Source organism: Haliotis rubra, unplaced genomic scaffold, assembly GCF_003918875.1.
Source record: "Haliotis rubra isolate DU_JTF1 unplaced genomic scaffold, ASM391887v1 Scf531, whole genome shotgun sequence".
In the NCBI taxonomy this organism is placed as follows: domain Eukaryota; kingdom Metazoa; phylum Mollusca; class Gastropoda; order Lepetellida; family Haliotidae; genus Haliotis; species Haliotis rubra.
The window spans coordinates 347,728-370,675 of record NW_025767226.1 but is presented as its reverse complement, the minus strand read 5'-3'; the positions used below and the strand labels follow the sequence as shown (position 1 = coordinate 370,675).

Genomic DNA, 22,948 nt, shown 5'->3' with positions numbered 1-22,948 from the left:
CAATCATTAAGTTGTATGTTTCAAATAAAACATAAGGTCAAATACTATGTCCTTTTACGATAGATCTCATGTCTAAATTTATGATATCTGACAGTTTCATGAAATTTTTGGGTTGTTTTTCTTCAGGAGCAGTTAAAAAAACCTGTCAGCGGCAACAGCCAAAAGACTTAAGACAAGAATATTTTCAAGAAATACAATAATGTTCAAATAACAATGAAAAAAAGAATTAAATAGTTCACTTGATTAACTTGTTGTGTTGTTTATATATGTTTCTGATTGCAGAGGTCAGGAAAGAGCTAAATGTTGAAATACAGTTGTGCCAACATAAGGCCAACTAAATCACATCATTGGGCCAAGTATGGGCCATGGTTTAGTACAAAGGTCAAGGAAGAGCTAAATGTTGTAACACGGTGGTGCCAACATAAGGCCAACAAAGTCACTACGTTGGGCCAACTATGGGCCATGGTTTTGTGTGAATTTTCATTCGTTGGCCCAACAATGAGCCAACATGATGGGCCACTGTGGAGCCGATGAGCATATCCAAGTCGGACAACCATGGGCCATCGTGAGTTTGACAACCATGGGCCAACCAAACCAGTGATTATGGGCCAACTATGGATCTCATTTCAACATGATATCAACTGCTATCTTATATATTATCATCAATGCACACAATACATAATACTGTTTTAATCATGTTCTCTTTTTAGTCACATATATCATTACTACCTTCAGATGAAACAATACATATCTTAGTTATATCATCAAGACTAATATGCAAGCATCAACCAATTAACTGTACTGCAATAATGACATAACACCATCTTTGGTACAAAGTGAAAAATGTGGTAAATATTAATGACAAGTACCTAGATAATCAAAAATGTGTACATGTATATGGTCTTAATACAGGACTGTTTGCATTATTAATAACATTATTCAGCAGCAAAATGAAACAGAAACTGATAAGTGAAAACTGTATCTGCAGAATTTTGTAATGATATCTGTAAATCTGGCATATACACATTAATTTCTCCTGAATTGAATTTTGTTTGAGTATAGTTTACAAATTCTTCACAAAATACTAGGTGAGAGGCATTTTAAGAAACAAGTATATTTTTACAGGAGAAAGGAAGATCCTTCCCCAAAACAGTTCTCTTCAGCAAGCTGAAATGGTGTGGATATGGCCATGAATTGGCACTTCAAATAATGGGCTTTTACTCTAAGAACTCCACTGTTACACCTCTAATAGTCAGTACACTGCCAGGCTTGGACAGTATCATGCACCGCAAGTTGGTGCAGTAAGCGGTTTAAGTACTATTTATCAATAATTTACCTCTGCTACTAATATATTTATAATTTCCCAGTATTGTCCTGAAATGAACCAATAATGGATAATTAATAGCACTTGTAAAGACAAATGTTTTTCATGTCAAAATACATTAACATTTTAGAATTTATGATTAAGTATCAATTTTTACTTATTTTTGGAAAGCAAGCCTTGCTCTCTGTAAATAATTAGTCCTTTGTTTTCAGCTGAAACAACAACTGTCTTGTATATTCAAGTCTTCCAATAGCCATGTAAGGCTACTTTTAGCCACTGAGGCATACAGCATGGGCACTGATGCACCTGATATAAGAAGGGTTATTCACACTGGACCACCTTCAACGCTAGAAAGTAAGCAAAATGGAAATAATTAAATCAATAAATTAGAAGACAATATATCTGGTTCAACAATTGGGTACTGAAAATGAACACACATTTGCATGCTTAATATGAAACAAACTCACAATCTCTCCATATTTTTACATTATCACAATGAAGCCATTTTCAGATTAGTTTTAGTCATTGTCATGTTGCGAAAGGCGTGTTCAGTATATTGATTGAGTGCTCAGTTGGGTGATGGAACAAAGCAATCATAAAGTAGAGTACAATAACAGGAATTGTCCAGACACCAATTAAAAAATAGGACAGTATTACTCTTAGGTTTTTTGCACAGAATGATAATGATAGTTTGGTTTGCAGCTTACTTGCAAGAAACTGGTCGAGCTGGGCGTGATGGTGAACATGCAGAGGCAATAGTGTACATGAACAAATCAGACATAGCTTCAAACGTCAAACATCTCTCAAAGGAAATGAAAGATTTCTGCACCACTAGCAAATGCAGAAGACAGACTTTGATGAATTATTTTGAATTTGAATGTGTCCAACCAGAACCAGGTCATCGTTGTTGTGACAATTGCTCAAAAACATGTCAGTGTGCTGAATGTATTATACACAAAGTGTTCGAAACTGACTTCCATCTCTCGACTCAGGAGAGCAATGAGCAAATTCCTGCACCCAGGAAAGCTGCTGTTAAAATGGCTTCACAGTTGTTAACTGATTATTTTGAAGCTGAAAATCAAGTTGCTGATGTACCGTTTTCAAACTTACAACAGGGCTTGATAAGAAACTGGCCTCCAAAACAGATTTAGCAATGTGGACATTCTTAAGTCAGAGTTCAAAGACATCAATCTTGCCTATTTGGGCAATATTGCATGTCTTCTCAAATATGTGGTTCAACATTATCATTCCCCATGAATATGTAATATGGATTGTATACAATATACACTAAAGATACAATAGTTTTGATGACAGTACACAAAATTGAGATAAAAAGAGTATTTATAAGATCAGTTAACAATAGTCAAGGGGAGATAACTTGGGCTGCAGCAAATCTTCTATGAAAAAAAATATGATACACAAGTATTGAGCCATGAATCCAATAACATGTCATCAGTTGATGTATTATTTAAAGTATTCAGTGAAACAATAACAAAGTATATTCTTTGATGTGTTTTGTCCATGTTGACAGAGTGTTTCTTTGAGAACTTTGAGTTGGAACAGTATGGAACACCTACTTAATTTATCCACAGCATGTCCAGTGAACAGATTAATATGAAATAAAAGATATGAGTGTTGATAGTCATTCTGCTTGGTTGGATATATTCCATTTTCCATATCTCACTTTGAAAAATCAAACACAAATTCAAGTTAAAACACTCCTTTTTAAAAAGCTTCATGAACATTTCAATTCTAGTGATTGCAAATAGCGAACTGAATTCATGAAGGGAGACAGTTCAATTATCTGAATAGTCACGAATGAATAGTAACAGCCCTAGAGGTAACTGTTGTCAAGGAGTATACAGTTATATATTATATGAGGCAACAACAGTCAACAATCAAGCAAACTTGAAACAGTGTCATGTGAACAGCAGTAAATCAGATACATCTGATCTATGATGTATTACTTCCCAACCTCATGGAAGAAATACATTTTCTTTTCGGAAAACAATTTCCAGAAGGCAGCAGGATCTATTTTGTCAACATGTGTTCTCAGACTTCTGGGAAAATGTTCAAATTTCCGTTTGCAGAATGGCTCCATGGTTTAATGCTTATAATGTCAGATACCATGGATTTTTCATCCATCAATGCTGAAAGTTTGGGATGAGCTTTGGCACGCCTGATAACTTTGGTGGCAGCATCAAAGCTCTCTCCAATTGTGGACACACCATGGACAGCAGCAGTGTGTCGCACGATATTTTTATTAGTCTTGTTGGAGTAACAGTGTTTGATTAGCTTTTTCTGCTTCTTGACTTTGTACTCCATTTGCTGGTCTGCTCTGATATGAGTGTTAATGTGTCCTTGGTTAACTTGTTTAAGTGGCATTTAGAAGGTGGTGTGATGAACAACAAGGAGAGTTCTATGGATATACACCTTCTTTAATATGATATGAGCGACGTTTCGGTGTAGCTACTAACACCGTTATCAAGCAAATGATGTACAATACTAGATGCAAGGTATATTTATATACATAGTAAAGTTGAACAGTAAGGGATGATGTTTACACAATTAATGAGGTAGATGTACAAGGTGGTGGATGTTTACACAGGAGGCCAATAGTTACACAAACATAGTAAGCTATGGGGGATTAAGGGAGGAAGCCATCTCTGACCACACCCAAGCTCACCCAGACCACAACATCCTATGGAACAGCATCAATGTACTCACCAGCAATCACACCCACTACAAGATCAGAAACCTACTAGAAGCCATTCACATCAAGAGACTCCAACCGGCCATGAACAGAGACCAAGGATATTACATCCCCACTGCCTACAACCAACTCATCACAAAGCAATCTTAATCCTATTATTCTCCTGTCTGTCATATCACTGGCTTCCTCCCTTAATCCCCCATAGCTTACTATGTTTGTGTAACTATTGGCCTCCTGTGTAAACATCCACCACCTTGTACATCTACCTCATTAATTGTGTAAACATCATCGCTTGATAATTGTGTTAGTAGCTACACCGAAACGTCGCTCATATCATATTAAAGAAGGTGTATATCCATAGAACTCTCCTTGTTGCTTGTGTCCTTGGTTGTTCACAAACAGGCCATAGAAAACTCTGTGTGATTGACATTCGCTCAGTATGGAATTATGTTGAATCAAGAATCGAAGCAGTTCCAGAGCATATTTTGATTGATTTTTGGTCCCTTTGAAGATTGGTAAGAACATTTTAAATATTCTCATCATGCGATCACGATTTGGAAGATGACATGCATCACGAAAATTCAGATACAGGAGTCCAAGATCAATGACAAGACTACTGTAATTCATAACATAATCTTCTTGTGGTGGCATGAATGTTACCTCTGGACTACACACTGGGAGATTCTTTTGAGTGCCATTTTTCAAGGTTACCAAGGTGATGGGCACAGGGTCTCCGGAATAACCATAAACAAAACATCCTTATCACCCATGGATACAGAACAATGGATTGCCATTGACGCTGTCACAAATTAAGTGTTTGGACACTGCTGTCTTAAAGGGAAAATACCGTGAAATACATAAAACTTGAGAATATTTACTACAGCCCACAGTGATACTGGAAAGGCACAAGCGCTATCCCCAAGATCGCTGATGCCGCCAAGGTCTCCTAAGATGCAGCTGAGGACTGGTTTCTGAAACAAGTCCTATGGCAAATCAACTTCAAGACACATCTCCAGAAGAAAGTTTGATGTGCCGACAACTAATCGGGTCCACCAAGCTGACTTCCTGTTTCGCCCACACAACAGGTGAGACGAATGCCTGTTTGGGCATCAGTATGAGCAGGAAATGCTGATGCCCAAACAGCTATCGATGAAATGAGTGGTCCGTTTGCCCAAGTTGTGGCAGCAATCAATTGATTGATAAGAAACCTGCCAATGCTACTGAAATGAAATTGGTGTCAGCTAAACACTCCGCATTACGATGAGGTGGTCAAGAGAAGAAACTGTCAGACCAGATAAGCATGAGGTATTTGTACCAGCCCGGTGAACTCAAAGGAGATTCAGAAAGTAATAGCTTGGCATCCCCCACAACAACATCCTGAGAAAAAAGTTTGATGTGCCGATGCCTGACTTCATGTTTCTCCCATTAGGGATGTCGTCAGTCGATACAAAGAGACCAAGCCATTAACCGCGAAAGATTCGACTCAAGTGTCCAAGATAAGATCTATAAACGGAGGCCTTTGACGTGGTCTACTGAAATACAAGTCAGTCCTGGATGCCAGTTCATGGGCTCTGTGTCACAGCTGCTTGCCAAACACCAGGTCTAGGTCAGGCACTGTACAGCATGCGCCCATTGCAGCCAAGCCATCATAGAGAGATTCAATCGCACCTTAGCCGAACACCTGTTCGGGCATCAGTATGTGCAAGAAATGGTCATGCCTGAATAAATGTTCCATTTACCCGAAGTGGTGGCAGCGATCAAACACGAAGTGGCTCAATTGATCGAGAAGAAGCCTGCCGAAGGTATTGAAATGAAATCGGTGTCCGCATCGCAATGAGGTCATAGAGAGAAGAAACTGTCAGACCAAATCAGCATGAGGTATTTACATCAGCCCAGTGATGCTGCGTCACAGATTTGGCGTGGTCCATGAAAGAAAACATACGGCAGAGACCATATACCGAGGGACAGGCCTCAGCAGTACTTTATCATTAACCATCACTGTCGCGATAATGAGTGCAAACGATACCCCGTGAACCCCTGCAGTGTTTTCCCTGGCTGTGGTCCAGATGCGTAGCACGTGCGCAGATGCCATCAGCACTGGACTTCCATAGTCAGGAGAAACATATTACGCAATGGTTTAGTGTCAAAGAGTTAATTCCCTTCATCCACGCGCAGACGCACATGTAGACTATTTACACTTCCGGCTTTCCGTAAACAATGTTTTTGCTGTCGGATGTACGTCCCTTTATAAGCGAAAAACGAACATGTTACTTCACCATTATCTTCGATATGGACGACTTTATTCACTGGGATGATTTGGATTTAGACTTACTACTTGGCGAATATACAGATTGTGACACTGAACGTCTGAGTGACGAGGATTGCTTTGGCGGTGATGACATGCATTTTGACAGATCTGAAGATGACAAAGCTCCATCGACCACCTCTCCTAATCATCACAGAAAAGAGAATACATCGCAATATGCTTGTCCACTTTGCAGTAAAACCTACCGGAGTATGGGGGGCTTTCGTGGTCATGTTACCAAGAAACACAACAGATCAGCTATTAAAGGTAAGCATTCAATTTATTCAATGTATCAGAGTATATATATGTACCATATGAGGTACCGAAAACAATCTCCGATTTGTAAAATCAAATAATGATATGCTAATGTCTTAGGGCATCTTCAATATTTACAAAATGTACACAATTTTAACACATTTCTTCCAACAGTGACACTGATCATAAATTGATCAAACTATACACATTTCTCAGATACTTACATGTAGTTTCATCCCGGTTGTCACCATTAGCATGTGTTCACTTCACATTAGTGAAAACAATAATATATTTAAATGATTTATCTCAGGCCACCATTTCTTACCGGTAATTCCACTATTTCCTTCATATTAACTGTATACCTCAGCAACTGCCATGAGTTAACATACTTTCTCTTAAATTATATATTGACTATCTTTGGTGAAGTCCAATGAAACTCTCACATTAATGCTACGTCATCAGTCAATATGCATCATTTGAATATGTCAATACTTTTTTTTCATTTTAGCACATGAACATCGACTGGGCTCCACTGTCAAAAACAAAGACAACCCCCCTTCAGCAGACAGGACGGATACTCACAGTAGAGAGGAAAACACACCAGTTTTCTTGCCAACAGATGTCGACATGCGGGGTATTCTTACAGAAGTCCTACCAAAGTCTTTATCAACAATAATCCTTGATCCTATGAACGAAGCTTCATGTTCATTGAATGGCCCTCATCTTGTTGCTGTTGCAAAAAGTGCAGCGACAGACCAACAGTTCACAGAAATCTAGTGTCAGTTCTGAACCCGGAATTCCATTCAGTTTTTGACAAGTTTGGAAAAGGTTGTTCCCTTTCGTCTGACAGAGAACAGTCACGGATGAAATTTCATCAGATGCGACTTAATGAAGACTCACAATCAGACATTCACAACATTTTGGTCGAAGTGACAAGTGAATCACACAGGATTATCCACATTTTTGCACAGTGCTTGTTGGATCGCATCTTGAGGAACATGCTAAAGCACCTGTCAGAATCCATTCAGAAACAGTCGCATCAAACAGCATCAGCAATCAGTGACAATGACCAGGCAGTGTTGTACTATATATCGGGATACATACTGCATGTTCTGTTGAAGAAAAGGGCTATCTTTGGAATGGATATAGAGCAACACCTTGCAGAACTCTTTTTACTTTCTGATGCAACTTCCAAAGAAGAGTACATTGTCAGGTTTAGTAAGTGGACAGAGAAAATGAACAGAGGGGGTCTAAAATTCCCAAGTGACAATTTCTATCTACTTATAAGGTCATTTGAAATTGAAATTAGAAAGCATGTTCAACTTAAAGTTGTGCGCCTCCTTTCTCTTATGTGATAAACTTACAGAGACAGTAATGTCAAGCTACATGGTCTCCTACTACTGGCACAAATTACTCTCCTGTGAGGATGGACTGAAGCTCTTGGAGTTCATTGTGGACTTATTTCTCCGTGTACGTGGAGGTGCTGTAGCTAAATACTCAAAACGTCAGCTCCAGAAGGAAATGAGGGGGATTAAGAATCGCAAAGGAGTTAAAAGGAGCAGATCGCTCAGGGGAACATTAAAGGAACATGGGAACACAAACTAGATTGTACTGTGAAAATATTATGTATTTACAATAACTGTTGTAACATTATTGAAACACCTGATGCTGAGTCGCCGTACCACAATTTAACCTTTCAATGTCATGTTATGCATGAGTTAATGAATGAACACGTGACCATTTTAATTCAAACGCTTTTGTTTCTTTCTTGGCATAGGGGTGTCATCAACAGTTACAATGGCTACGGCTGCACCTCTCTTCTGTGAAATATTGCCTCTGATAGGTTGCAGAGCTGATGAACCTATAACTTGCATCTCAGAAATCATGTGCTTAACATTGTACACTGATGGATTGTCATTTGCCCCTCCTTTTAGTCTATACTGGCTAAACTGCTCCTCAAGTGGGTCCTGATTGAATCTATGGGTCAAGACATATTCAGCACCATTAGTTAATAGGTATCTCACACATTCCAACTGGGGTTGAGTCTCCTTCAATGAATCTTCCAATTGTAGCAGTTCATTACCAGTTTTATCAAGGTCCACATATCCAACTAATTCCCCAGATGATCTGTCGTATATATACGAGTCCTTCTGATACTTTCACTCTCCAGCATGCCAAAGGCCTTTGCTTCCTGCATCAGATGTTCAGCATATTCAGGATGGAATCCAAGAATGCTGGGCAAAGAATGGGAATAATCAAATAGGGTTCTCTTGCTTGGCAATTTTATAAAACCTGTATTCCGTGCAGCGTCATAAGCTTTTCTGCTCTTGCTCCGCAAGTAAAGACACCATTTGATCACCATACGGTGCCATCTCATGGAACGTTTGTCGGTTAGGTTTGAATACTTTGCTTGTTGTTCCCAAAATAATCTTTGCAGAGAGTTTTCATCCGGATAACTTCTTTGTACCTCAGAGCTGTATTCTTTTAGCATGTGTCTCAAGTCCTCATCGCTAGTAGTATTTAGTTTTAGTCCTTTATTCCCAATTGTATGAAACACTTTTCTTTTCAGTTGACCTAATTCGATCTTAAGTGCCTGATTGTGATTTTTAACAGCTTGAAATTTGTTCACAAGTTCCATTTTTGTCATGTGCTTATGTGTCTTATGAGACAGTTTGTGAGGGTGTGGCTGACATGGTTTAGGAGATACACTATTGCAGGACAGTACTTTCCTGAGAGTAGAACGGTACCTACAACAATGTTCGCATCTCGTTTTCCCAAAAGCTAGCAGGGCACAACGTGCTGACCGGATGGTTGAGCTAAATTCAATGCCGTTGATGTTTACACCAAAGTCACATTCTCTATATGCTGATATGCCGGGACCAGCAGTCTGACTCAACCCAACACCTATCTGAACAAAATGGCTGTATTTGTCTTCATAATTTCCGAGGCAGACATGGTAAGAGGACAACTTTGACAGCAGTTTCTTGACATCTTTGAGAGTTGAAAAGAACTTGGGTAAACCAATCCAAAAATCATGATCATGTCCAATTTTCTGTCTGTGAACAGCTAAGTCAGAACCCTCATAAAACTGAGCTAAGTTTATCACATCCTCTTTTGTCTGGATAATTGTGAAGTCTCCAAGTTGGTCATACTCTTCAAATAAAGTATTTTTCAAACATGAGTATTGTTGGTATCTTCTGTGATGCAGTATGCCAGTGACAACATCGTCCAGCCAGATTGTCATCAGGGTTGTACCGGTACATCTTGCCCACAAGGACATAAAACGCATTAGCAGAGCAGTTGTCAGAATCTGTTGATGCACCATGACTGTGAGATTCAATTGCAACTGCTTCTTGGTGGTGTTCAGCAGGACTGATGTAAAAAGCTGCCCAAGCTTCACCCCACTGTAGTTGTCTAACACTGAAACAAAAATTAAGATATTAAAATATAATCATACTACTCAATTTATAAAGATTTCCAAACAACAAACATTTTTGCATATTCATGGATGTTATACAACATTTACCCGTGAAGGTCCGGGTTAGAATATTGGCCATGCTTGTCGTATGAGGTGATTATTTGCAGACCGCTGCCATATAGCTTGAATATTGCCGAGTGCGGTGTAAAATTAAACTCACTCGCTACACAATATTTAATCAAGTCTTTGTAAAGCTTACTGATATTTGGTTGAAGTGCAATCACTGTGCATTATCTATTTCACAATGATTGTCATGCACACAGTACTTACATATTGTCATCCAATATTCCTGGTAGACATGTTGTGTTGTCATGAAGTGTGGTCGGTGAAGCTGCATCCCTTATAGTTGATTGCTGATCCACACTTTTAGACTTAGTGCCAGAACGCTTAGATCGCCTTCCAATGCATCCTTTTTTGTATCGTGGCATCTAAAAGAACAATTAATCAAATGTAAGCCAAACATATACTTCTACTTTACATGATCACACCCAGTGTTTTCACTGAATGTCAGTACAGTGGAATATTTAGTATACAGAACATACATTTACAGAACAGTGACGCAAACTGTGACAAGGGGAAATAATATGAAAATATGGAAGTAAATAATACAGTAATAAATTTGAAGCCCGGACAATATTCATTCAAATTTGTTTTGATATTGAAAATTGCTGATTTTAACTAAAGGACAATTGCTAAGCGATATCCTAAAACGTTTTAGCGTGGGCTAGTGTTTTTCACATCATCGAACAAAACCCATCATAAGATAAAAACATATTATTTTTCATATCAATGCATACAGAAAAAGAGTGCTGATTTCGCTGAAGGAAGCCATTTTATTAGATCACAACAAAGGGGATCACCACAGTGCATGGTATATTCCTTTCGAAGATAGTATGTGCTCCATACATTTGTGAGATACTTACAATAAATGGTAGTCATCTCTTACAAAATCAAATGAAAGTAATTTAACTTACCGTGGATGATACAGATGAAGGTAAAAACACCAATGTGAGCCTTCGAATATCGCAGATCTCACAAAGCCTTGCGGTAATCATGGTAATGATCGCTTTGTCTCGTGCGGCAGTGATCAGTTCCTAATTAGTTCTGAGGCCCGTCCCTCGGTATATGGTCTCTGCATACGGTATCTACCAAGTGGCTAACAAAGAAGGTGAACCCCATAACATCACATGTACATGTTGGACGGACCGGGCAGGTGATGTGGAAAGACAGATCTAACCCCCTCAGGGGTATCTGTAATGGAACTGTCATTTCCTATACTACTATTGGGGATATACACATGTCTCAAAACATTGAAAAGAAATATTTACATAAGGACAAAAAAGGACAAGCTGACGATGCAATGTGTATAGACTTAACTAGACAGTGCCTAAGAATTAATTGGTTATTTTGAACATGCATTTACAATGGTAGGTATTTCGAAAAGTGATTTAACATTGTATGATTGCGTCAAACTCATTTCAAACACTTTCTACACATATTTACAAAGAAATAACATCAAGAATAATGTTTCTTATTTTGAAACAAGAAAGGAGAGAGCTGTGAGTACTTTGGGTTTGTTCAAGCAAGTGTGCCTGAGTTGGTAAACCCAAGATTGTATACTTCACAGCTTCGATTATGACTTAGTTTGTGCTAAAACATGCACTTGTTGGGATGGGAATATAAAAATGTACGACAAAATATATGCACCGTAAATTATATACATAACACTGAAACTCAACAATAAGTTGATTCTACTGCGAATCTTCTGAAGTGTTTACTGGCTGAGAGTATCTGACAGTGCAACTGTTTTCCCACATTCAACACATTGATAAGACGGGATTCCACTTTGACTCCTTATGTATTTCTGCAGGGCGCATACAGTTGTAGACCCTTTGCCATATCCAACACAGTAGTAAGTCTTCACTGCTTGACGCCACTGTGAATCCTCATGTGTTTCTGCAGGCTACCTGATTGTGTAAATTTTTTCCCACATTCAACACATTCATAGGGCTTAATTCCACTGTGAATCCTCATGTGTGCCTGCAAGTTACCTGATTTTGTAAACTTTTTCCCACATACAACACATTCATAAGGCTTGATTCCACTGTGAATCTTCACATGCATCTGCAGATTATTTGACCGTGTTAACTTTTTCCCACATAAAACACATTCATAAGGTTTGATTCCACTGTGAATCTTCATGTGATTCTGCAGATTACTTGATTGTATAAATTTTTCCCACATTCAACACATTCATAGGGCTTAATTCCACTGTGAATCCTCATGTGTGCCTGCAAGTTACCTGATTTTGTAAACTTTTTCCCACATACAACACATTCATAAGGCTTGATTCCACTGTGAATCTTCACATGCTGCAGATTATTTGACCATGTGAACTTTTTCCCACATAAAACACATTCATAAGGTTTGATTCCACTGTGTATCAACATGTGTTTCTGCAGGCTACCTGATTGCATAAATTTCTTCCCACATTCAACACATTCATACGGTTTGATTCCACTGTGAATCGCCATGTGTTTGTGCAGATTACTTGATTGTGCAAATGTTTTCCCACATTCAACACATTCATAAGGTTTGATTCCTGTGTGAATCCTCATGTGTTCCTGCAGTCCGACTGATCGTATAAATCTTTTCTCACACACAATGCACTGATGAGGTTTGATTCCACTGTGAATCCTCATGTGATTTTGCATGCTACTGGAATGTCTAAATTTTCGCCCACATTCAACACACTCATAAGGCTTGATTCCACTGTGAATCCTCATGTGTGTCTGAAGGTGACATGATCGTGTAAATGTTTTCTCACACACACTGCACCGATGAAGACTGATTCCACTGTGAATCTTCATGTGATTCTGCAGATTACTTGATTGTGTAAATCTTTTCCCACATTCAACACATTCATAAGGTTTGATTCCACTGTGAATCTTCATGTGTCTCTGCAGACTACTTGATTGTGCAAATGTTTTCCCACATTCAACACATTCATAAGGTTTGATTCCTGTGTGAATCCTCATGTGTACCTGCAGTTCTCCTGATTGTATAAATCTTTTCTCACACACAATGCACTGATGAGGTTTGATTCCACTGTGAATCCTCATGTGTGTCTGAAGGTTACATGATTGTGTAAATGTTTTCTCACACACACTGCACCGATGAAGACCGATTCCACTGTGAATCTTCATGTGATTCTGCAGACTACTTGAATGTGTAAATCTTTTCCCACATTCGACACATTCATAAGGTTTGATTCCACTGTGAATCCTCATGTGTGTCTGAAGGTTACATGATTGTGTAAATGTTTTCTCACACACACTGCACCGATGAAGACCGATTCCACTGTGAATCTTCATGTGATTCTGCAGACTACTTGAATGTGTAAATCTTTTCCCACATTCAACACATTCATAAGGTTTGATTCCACTGTGAATCTTCATGTGGTTCTGCAAACTACTTGATTGTGCAAATGTTATCCCACATTCAACACATTCATAAGGCTTGATTCCAGTGTGAATTCTCATGTTTGTCTGAAGGGCACTTGAGTGTGTAAATGTTTTCTCACACACAATGCACTGATGAGGTTTGATTCCACTTTGAGTCATCATGTGTTTCTCAGACTACCCAACAGTGTAAATTTTTACACACATTCATAAGGCTTGAATGTGAATCCTCAGGTGTGACTGAAGATAAGCTGATGGTGCGAATGTTTTCCATCATTCAGAACACTGATAAGTCTTAATTCCACGATGACAGTCGATGTGCCTTTTCAAGTCAGCTGATTTAGAGTGATCATGAGTGAGTGAGTGAGCATGGTTTTACGCCGCTTTTAGCAGTATTTCAACAATATCACAGAGGGTGACACCAGAAATGAGCTTCACACACTGTGCCCATACTGGGGAATCTTTGGCTACCCTGTCGCCCCACATGAGATTTAGAAAATGTCTCTGTGCTATCACAACATGTATGTGAGACTGCTTTGTCAGATCACTCCAAACCATCTGTTTCCAGGGTTCCATTTAACGGGTTCCTTCATGAGATAAACCTATTTCCAAGTTGTCAATAAAAAAAATGTTTCTTGGAATCTCCTCAGCAAACCCCTTCAACAGATTCCATTTGTTTCAGTGACCGGGAAAGGATTCCCTGGGTTTTAACTTCCATCATTAATCTGTGGATCTTGTGTTTGCTGAAAACATAAGAAACACTGTCACACTCTTAACTCTTAGGAACCATACACAATATGATGGTATGACACGTTGCATGATAACAAACCTGATACTGTAACATTGTCTTCCCACACACAACACACTATATACAACTTAGCGAAGTGATTTTCAACATTCAGTATGGAAAATGCCAATGACAGGATGTACAATAATCCTCCATATAGTCTCATAATGGATTGTATTCAGCTGTTTAATATCGAAAGTTTTACTGACGTTAAATATTTACGGGCTATGACAAGTTTAATATTTTGTCAAAACAAAACAAAAAACAAACAAATATCTTGCAAACCGGTTTACAGGTGACATACACCATTGTGTAAAATTGGTTAAAAGCAATAAATATATTCGATTATTGTTCCATTTATCCCAAATATTGTCATCAGCATAACTATAGTTTACAAAACACTGCATTGAAATAATTCAAATGTCTTCACAAGAACATAATTACATCTAACTTTGATAAATTTAATTACATATGAATATTGCATGATAATATCATTCAGATTGCAGATGTCATAAGGAGAGACGCCATTAAACACTTGGAGCACCTTTAAATCCAGCAAACAGAATCTTTTGTGGGGAAATAAGTTTTAAACATATTTTTCAGGTTATGATCGGGAAAAAATAATACATACACAATTGGGGGTGATGATGTTTATGGGGAAGCATGTACAGTGTGAATAATGCACTATACCATTTATGTACCAAGTAAGCGACCTCCCTGCATGTCATGTACAAAATTGCTGACCTCTCCCTAGTGCAAGTAAAGTCAAATCCTGATGAGTCGAATCGCTGGGGACCAAGTAATACATTCGACTTATCGACGTATTCGAGACACAGGTATGTCTATGAGGGTAGAAAAAACATGATCCAGTCCTAATTCCTCCCCCTAAGCATTTGTTTACCAAATGATTTCCTATCACTAATAGGGACACCTTATAAGTGTCAGTCTGATTAGCAGACAGTGATTTCCGTAAAATCACTAATCTGCCTTTTGAACTTACCCGTCAATGGCTCAAAGGTGTGAGCAGCGCTGGTTTGTTAATTGGATCAGTTTGGTAAACCAATCAACTTCTCATTGACTGACTTCGGCTTATGTATACAAGATTGCTGTTGTTTGAATCTCATGGGACCAAATTTCCTTCTCGAGTCATCGTGTGTATTTATGAGACAAATTCGTGTAACCGGTATTCAAATGATGACAACTATAACAGTGATTGGTCGGGACCGACAGGTACTTCGAGTTATGCAGAATATTCGAGACACCAGCATTCGGCTCATCGAGATTTGACTGTATATGGAATTGACCACCCCTTCCCCTCGTGCCCTCGCCCCATCCCACCCCAACCTATCTTCACAGTAATAAATTATGAACGGTACATAACTAAGCTTATTTTTAGGGTTTTAGGGCTTGGAACCTAATCCAGTATGGCATGTAGGTGTCCTGTTAAAAACATGTGTGTCACCAACACAAAATAATCCTCAAAATAACAAATTGACAGAAGCTGCGAATAATCAAATATGGGGGAAGGGGCAAGTGTAATGCATTTATACCTAAGTGCTTATCTGTACACGTACATAAGTCACTTAAGTCTTTCTTTCATTTTTAATTTTTTTAATTGTCACAGTTAGCTTTGTAACTATGAACAATCTTCAATATTTAGGTGACCCAATCCAACTACGTCCAACTACATACTGAGATACTGAGATAGATCACCTCAAGAGAACTTTCATCACTTTCATCGTCTGTTGAGTAGACCATAGCTAAACTCTCAACAAGACAAAAAAACACCCACCAAAAATGAACCATCGCCAATCAGGATCAGCACCCCCTACTGAGGCCAGATTAGTCATCACATCAGCCGGCTTCTCAGAAAAACTACAAACATTGACATTTTACTCTGACAAAACTTTGTAGACAAAGGCAAATGGACGAGGTACCAGCAACCAGACTACTCACAAACCCCGAGGCTGCATATACTAACTAAACTGCAATGGTGGCATCTGCTGAAAAAGCCGACAACAAATCTGCCCTTTCACTTCAGAGCAAATAAGTAACAACCTCACGCACTCCATTGCCTGGCAACAGACTAGCATCTTGACTAAGGTTGTTGTCTGTCACCCACCCTATTTTCAATGCATACGAGGGTCGGTATAAAAGTAGTCGGCCTAACTATATTCTCGATGTCCAATGTTTGGAAAGCTTCCATTTTAGTTTGTAGGAATCATTAGCAAAGCCGTAAAAAGAAATTCACATCTGTGGGTGATGTGATTAACGAGATATTAGTCATCACAACACATTGGGGTATAATATTTCTAGAAAAAATGCAGAAAATGAAACACGATCCGTCATTTAGTACCTCTTGGATAATGGTATGCCCTGAGATAATGTATGTAAGTATAGTATTGGATGACTTCCCTTCATAATCAAGAGTCAAAGCTTTGGATTGCTTGATACATTTTTAGTCGGGGGGCTGTTTCTTTTAAGGACGCCCCCATTTAGTCTTTCAAAAACATTGTGTCCAGATATTCAAGCTGGCCCTGTTTACAATATACTGAGAGTTGACACTTGTGTGACCATTCAGTATTTACTTTGAACATTTAGCATCATGTGTGAAAAAGTGAAAACATTAGAATAAGTTATGTCTTTATGATTTCGTCGTCTGAAAGGGGATGGGTAGTGTCTCCAAAACAAGCTGTTTCATATAACATGAAGGGGGAATCACTTAACAAGCGATTGTACTTTCAAATTGCTTTTTTATGCACTCTAATATCTAAGTTTGATTCTAGCGGATGTCTACCTATATCAAACACACAAAATGTTTCTTGCATATTTTGTTACCTGAAGTTTGTGGTGCATATTGGAGATAAAATTTCAAACAAAATAGGGATTGTAAGGCTGGAACGTAGCACAACCAATTTGCTAGAGGTTGACAGCATAGGCGTAGGAACTGGGGGGCAGGGGGGTCAGCGGCCCCCCCATATTTTTACAAGCTGGAATTTTTTTTAGGGACCATAATAGAGAATTAAACACAAATTCAGACTTCTGGTAATGTTGATAAAATAACATGATCCAAAAACTCTTCCGCTTATGATAGAATCCAAGGCAGTCAGGCTGTTATTAACAGCCAATATGGATTCGAATCAGCGGTAAGTTGACAACATACATTGACATTACAGTGTAGTCTATACAGTAACATTTAGTTTACAGTAATAGCCATATTTGAAGTATAATAGGTGCTGTTTGATTTATTTATTGAAAATCTAAACAATAATGATAAGACACAATTTCAAATCCATACATTGGCAGTGAGAGAGCTGGTTTTATCTGACAGCCGAATTCATGTATGAATGGCTGCATTATCATACCTGGTATATAGCGCTTCCGCCCGTCCGTCCGTCCGTCCGTGCGTCCGGAATGGTTTCCCTTAGCATAACTCAAAAACTATACCACTTACAAACTTCAAATTTGGCATGGAACCTACCCGTATGGTGCCAGTGTGGGTTTTGGCTTTCAGTTGCATGATGCCAAAATTGAAAGTTTTCCTAAAATGTTATTTTGGTATTCAATAATGGTATTGAAGGCGATCAGACTATAAGCGGGGGTATGTGAGCTGTGCTCACTTCTGCCTTGTTATTGAATGTAATTATAATATATTTATAGTATAAAACTATTGTTCTATTTGTCAGCACCCAAAATATGATTATCATAAAGAAAAAATGACAGTGACTCCAATTTCTTATTTTTCAGATATTTAAGACCAAATATAAAGAGAAATATAGTTGCAAGCAACGGCGAGGGCTCCTTGGCTTGGACAATTTCTAGCCATTTGGTACCTGTCATGCAGATGTCGAAAGCAGTAAAGGCTGTAGCTCATATGGATCATATCACTGTCAGTAATGAGAAATACTTCATAACTAAACTTAGAATTCTTATGTTTGAGGGTTAGATACTAAGGATTGTGTTGTATGGTATGGGTAATTGCACATAGAGACAGAGACAGATTTTATTTTCAGTAAAAGGCCATAGGCCCAAAATACATTCAAAGGAAATTTCAGTGTAGTCAGGGGCACAATGTGCTTTCATGTGTGTTTATAATAATCCTTTTAACATAAAATAGATACAAGGCAACAGATTTTACAGTGTCTACATTAGTATTCTTGAAAAGATTTGCTAAAGAATATACAGTATAAGGCTTTTTAACACATTTCTTAATAAACCTCTCTCTTAGGTGTGAATAGGACTCACAAATGAACAGTACATGGAATTCATCTTCAATATAGGTAAGACCTTTAGATTTGGATGATATACAATATCTTTGATCATAATCAGTGTTGTTATAACGCCAAGTTTCTACAGCTATTTTAAAATTACTACACCTAAATTGTGCTAAAACAGCTCTTAAATGTGTAGAAAGGTTAAACGATAAATAACATTCAACATTTAACGCTGATTTAAAATACTGATAATAGTTGCATTTGGAAGAATTACTCAGGGAAGAGTACCAGGACTGTTTTAAATTATCTGATAATATTTGTTTAAATAAGCTTATAAACATCTTTACATCACCAACATCTTGGCTCAACCAAACATATCCAAAACCAAAATTAAACAGAAGATTTTTAACTTTTGATGCCCATGTAGTTCTACCACTATCATCTAAAGACTTGAGCATAAGGTAGCTTTGAAAAGGTAATCTGTCATGACGAAGTTGTAACAATCTACACCAATATTTGATTACTCGGGTCATATAATTAAGTTGCAGGGGCAATCTGCCACATTCACCCAGGGCCATGGAATTACAAGATGACCTATTTATTTTCAGATACTTTTTACAGAAATCAAGCTGTACCGATTCAATACTTTTACAATAGGAAGTTCCCCATATTTCTGATCCATAGCATAATATTGGTGTGATCAGTGCATCAAAAATTTTGAATAGATCTGTACAGTTAATGTTTCCGAATTTCCTTTGAAAGTGACTAATTGATAAAATTGCCTTTCTAGCTTGAGAAGCTAAACATAATTGTGTCCTGGACCAAACAACTTTTGGTGTAAATATGATGCCAAGATATTTATAAAAAGATACTGTTTCTATTTGTTCCCCATTAAAATACCACTTTTCATAAGATCTAAGAGGCCAACCATTTCTGAAAACAACCACTTTTGTTTTCTTAAGGTTTACTTTTATTCCTGTTTCCTCGCAAAATAATTCAAGGGCATTTATCTTTTTCTGCAGTTGAATACAAGTGTCCGAAAGAGCCGAAACATCAACAGTAAACATAAGGGCATACAGATTTTTAAAAACAGCATTGAAAAATATTCCCTTACCACCTTCATTTTGCATAATTGTGCATAAATGATTAATAAATATTATAAATATCTGAGGGCTTAAAATGCATCACTGGCGGGTACCCCACATTACAAGAAAATTGCTTAGAAAGTCCCTCAGGCAGGCACAGAGTGAATTATACATACATGTGATAATATCTAAGAACTTCCCATCTAATCCAACCTTATGAAGAGAATCTATAAGTATATCATGTTTAAGATTTTCCAAAGCTTTTGAAAAATCGATAAAAAGACAATAAAATCTGCCCTGTTTTTTACATGAATATTTCTGTATGACAGCCTGAAGTGTAAAAATGTGGTCTGTTGTAGAATAGTTTTCCCTAAAGCCAGCCTGATATTGACAAATGATCTTATTTAAATCACACCAGATTTTTAATCTTTTATTTAGAATTGATGTAAATAATTTACAAAGGGAATCAATGAGGGATATACCACGATAATTATTGGGGTCGTTCTTGTCGTCAGATTTCAACAAAGGGCAAATAATGCTCTTACCCCAACTGGGAGGGAAATAGCCAGAGTCATAAAATTCTGTTGAAAAGAACAGTGAGAGTAGGAACAATGAAACATCTCGACTTCTTTAGAAATTCATTTGCAATTCCGTCTGGACCAGGGGCTTTACTGACTGGCAAAGAGAGAATAGTTGTAGATATTTCTTGTTCAGAAAATGGTTGGTTCAAAAAAGAATCATTGTTGCTTGTAGATTGTAAAGGTGAAGGTAAATGTTCTGGTGTGTTTTTCGAAGAATTAATGCATAACAGATTTGAGAAATGATCTGTCCACTGTTGGCATGTGATATTGGGTGAAAGTTGTGGTGAAGATCTGTAATTTTAAGTGTTTTCCAAAATAATTTAGGGTTGGTGCTTGCTGCTACTAGTTTATCTTTCTGTTTATTTTGGAAATTTAATCTTTTTGCTTGAATGTACATTTGAAGAGAGTTCAGAATCGTCTGAAGATATTAAAGTCTGCATTGTGATCTCTATGCGCTCTGAGTGCTGCATATTTGTCATGCTTTAAGTTTTCTAAGTCCTGATCCCACCAAGGTGGTTGAGTTCTTGTTTGTGAAGGAAATAAACCATTATATACGGTTTTTGTGTGATCAGCTGCTTTCTGGAAAAGAGTTACTAAATGTGAAAGTGCTTGGTCGATATTGTTATGGATGAGGGCATTTAAATGACTGTATTGATTATTAAACAATGACCGAAAGTTTGTAATGAATGCACTGTTTTCATCCTTGCACCACATATATTTTGTCCATTTATCCTGTTTACCCTCTTGTACATTACTGTTTGAGGTAAGCGTATTAGAATAAGCAGTGGAGGGGAGTTTACTGTTAAGTGTGCATGACAGTGGAAAGTGACAGGAGTTATCTAGTGTGCCGACATTAAACTGCGTGATGAAAGGGAATAGTGACGAAGAAGCTAGCATGTAGTCAACTACACTGCAACCGTTATAAGTAAAGCATGTGAATTGACCACATAAATCATTTGCTAATCTACCATTTAAGGCATGAATGCCAAAAGTGCAACATAATTCAGCAAGTTTTTTCCCATAATTATTATAAACCTGATCTCTAGAAGATCGAGGCATATCAAATGTATCTTTGGGATAATCATCATTTTCATACACACAGTCAATATTATCATCTGGTATATAATCGAAGAAGTCTTTCATTCTAGCATTCAGATCCCCCTCTAAAAACAGATGTTTGTCAGGGTGATCCGCAGTGATTGTGCACAAATAATCTTCAAGTACTGACATGCCATCAGTGTCACTACCCTTATATATGGGAGAGTTTTCGGGCGACAAATACTAGTATGGGAATATCAAAATAGTGTCCATTTCCCATCCATAACTAGTTGTGTAGAACAGAAGCACAACACAATTCTCGAAATTAGTGTAGACCGCTGGAAAATAAGTGGTCCTTAATCAAAACAGTAATGCCGCCGCTATATCGGCCAAGCCGATGCAGTTTTTCACGCATACAGTTTAATGTTGTATAGCCGACGATAAATTCGCTGAACTCATTGGCTTTGCGTACGAACGACTCACAGAAACTAATAATGTCGAACTTGGCACAATATTCTTTAATGGGAGATAACGGATTGTCGTATTTATGCAAACCTTCAATGTTCCAGACAAGAATATTTATTCCATGTTTGTTTACATCAGGGCCTTGGCCACTTCCTCATTTGTTCGGATTGAGAGTGGCCTCCCTTGCCGTTGATCTGCTTCCGGGGGTGTGTCGATCAGCTGATGGTGTAAACAAAGATCCACGTGGTGTAGCTGAAGCTGCGTCGGTGTATGAAGAGGGTTGGCTTGTAGGTGAATGAGGGAAGGAGGAAGTTCTACCTGCAACCTGAACAATGTCTTTCTTGCTTCTATCGTACACAAAAGAAGCTCCGTCTACGATAAGTTTGTTGTGTCGGATTTTCACCCTCCGGTTTTCGTCTCGAGCTTGGACAAACCAGGGTGAAAGAGCACGTCTTTCTTCTCGGAATTTTTGAGTGAAGTCCTGTCATGTAGACAGCACTTTTATCAGATGTTCTCATGAAGTTTGCTATTATTGGTGAAGTAGTTTTAGTAGGATTCAGACGGTGAGCTCTTACTATCACGATGTTGCTGATATCCTGTCTGCTCATGTGCAGCGAGTCCTCCATGAAATCACGCACTACATCCTCGGTTTGTTCCCAGGTTTCGTATGAATCACCTATCGGCTTCAATCCGTGAAAATCAGGTTATTTCTTCGACTTCGTGACTCCAGGTCGTCTAGCTTATCTTCCATGCAACTTAATTTATCTCTCAATTCGCTATTCTCGGAGCGTAGCTCGTTGAGTTGAATTGGAAAGTCGGACGCCATTTTGTCTATTTTTGAATTAAGCATGTCAAAGTTTTTTATTATTGTCACCTTTCATTTCAGTCAGCATCGTGATGATTTCATTTGGTTCCCTTCCACCCGCAGCAATGTCCAGTGAGCCTTCCCGATCGCCTGTTAGGGTTTGTTGTCGGGTGTGGGGTCCCGATCCTGGGTTAGCCTCCACCGAGCCACATGTCACCAGCAGAGTACTAAAAAGCACTAGAAGCCTCAGGGACATCACGATGAGAGATTTTTTGGTTTTAAGTCCATGAATCGACGTTTTGCGTTTGTCAGGTTTGATTAAACGAGCCTATTTTTGCTCGATCTTGGTTCAAACAGATGCCCATTGTGTGAGCTGTTCAAAACACGTCTTCTCTCAACTCGCGCATAACCCATTCCGGTAATTGCACATATGGCTT

At 38.3% G+C, this 22,948-nt stretch overlaps 2 protein-coding genes across 2 annotated transcripts; both read right to left on the bottom strand.

Moving 5' to 3' along the window:
• Positions 1 to 1,453: 1,453 nt before the first annotated feature.
• Positions 1,454 to 5,186, bottom strand: LOC124253084. The gene is made up of 3 exons (XM_046686805.1): positions 4,406 to 5,186; positions 4,262 to 4,299; positions 1,454 to 3,709 (listed from the first exon to the last, which is right to left on the bottom strand). The coding sequence occupies exons 1-3, from the start codon at positions 4,686 to 4,688 to the stop codon at positions 3,377 to 3,379; spliced, it is 654 nt and encodes a 217-aa protein (XP_046542761.1). The 5' UTR covers positions 4,689 to 5,186; the 3' UTR covers positions 1,454 to 3,376.
• Positions 5,187 to 6,603: 1,417 nt separating this feature from the next.
• Positions 6,604 to 22,249, bottom strand: LOC124253099 (zinc finger protein 658B-like). Its single transcript, XM_046686813.1, has 5 exons — positions 21,797 to 22,249; positions 12,378 to 14,279; positions 11,050 to 12,294; positions 10,346 to 10,503; positions 6,604 to 10,017 (listed from the first exon to the last, which is right to left on the bottom strand). The coding sequence occupies exons 2-3, from the start codon at positions 13,699 to 13,701 to the stop codon at positions 11,996 to 11,998; spliced, it is 1,623 nt and encodes a 540-aa protein (XP_046542769.1). The 5' UTR covers positions 13,702 to 14,279; positions 21,797 to 22,249; the 3' UTR covers positions 6,604 to 10,017; positions 10,346 to 10,503; positions 11,050 to 11,995.
• Between the last annotated feature and the right edge of the window lie 699 nt (positions 22,250 to 22,948).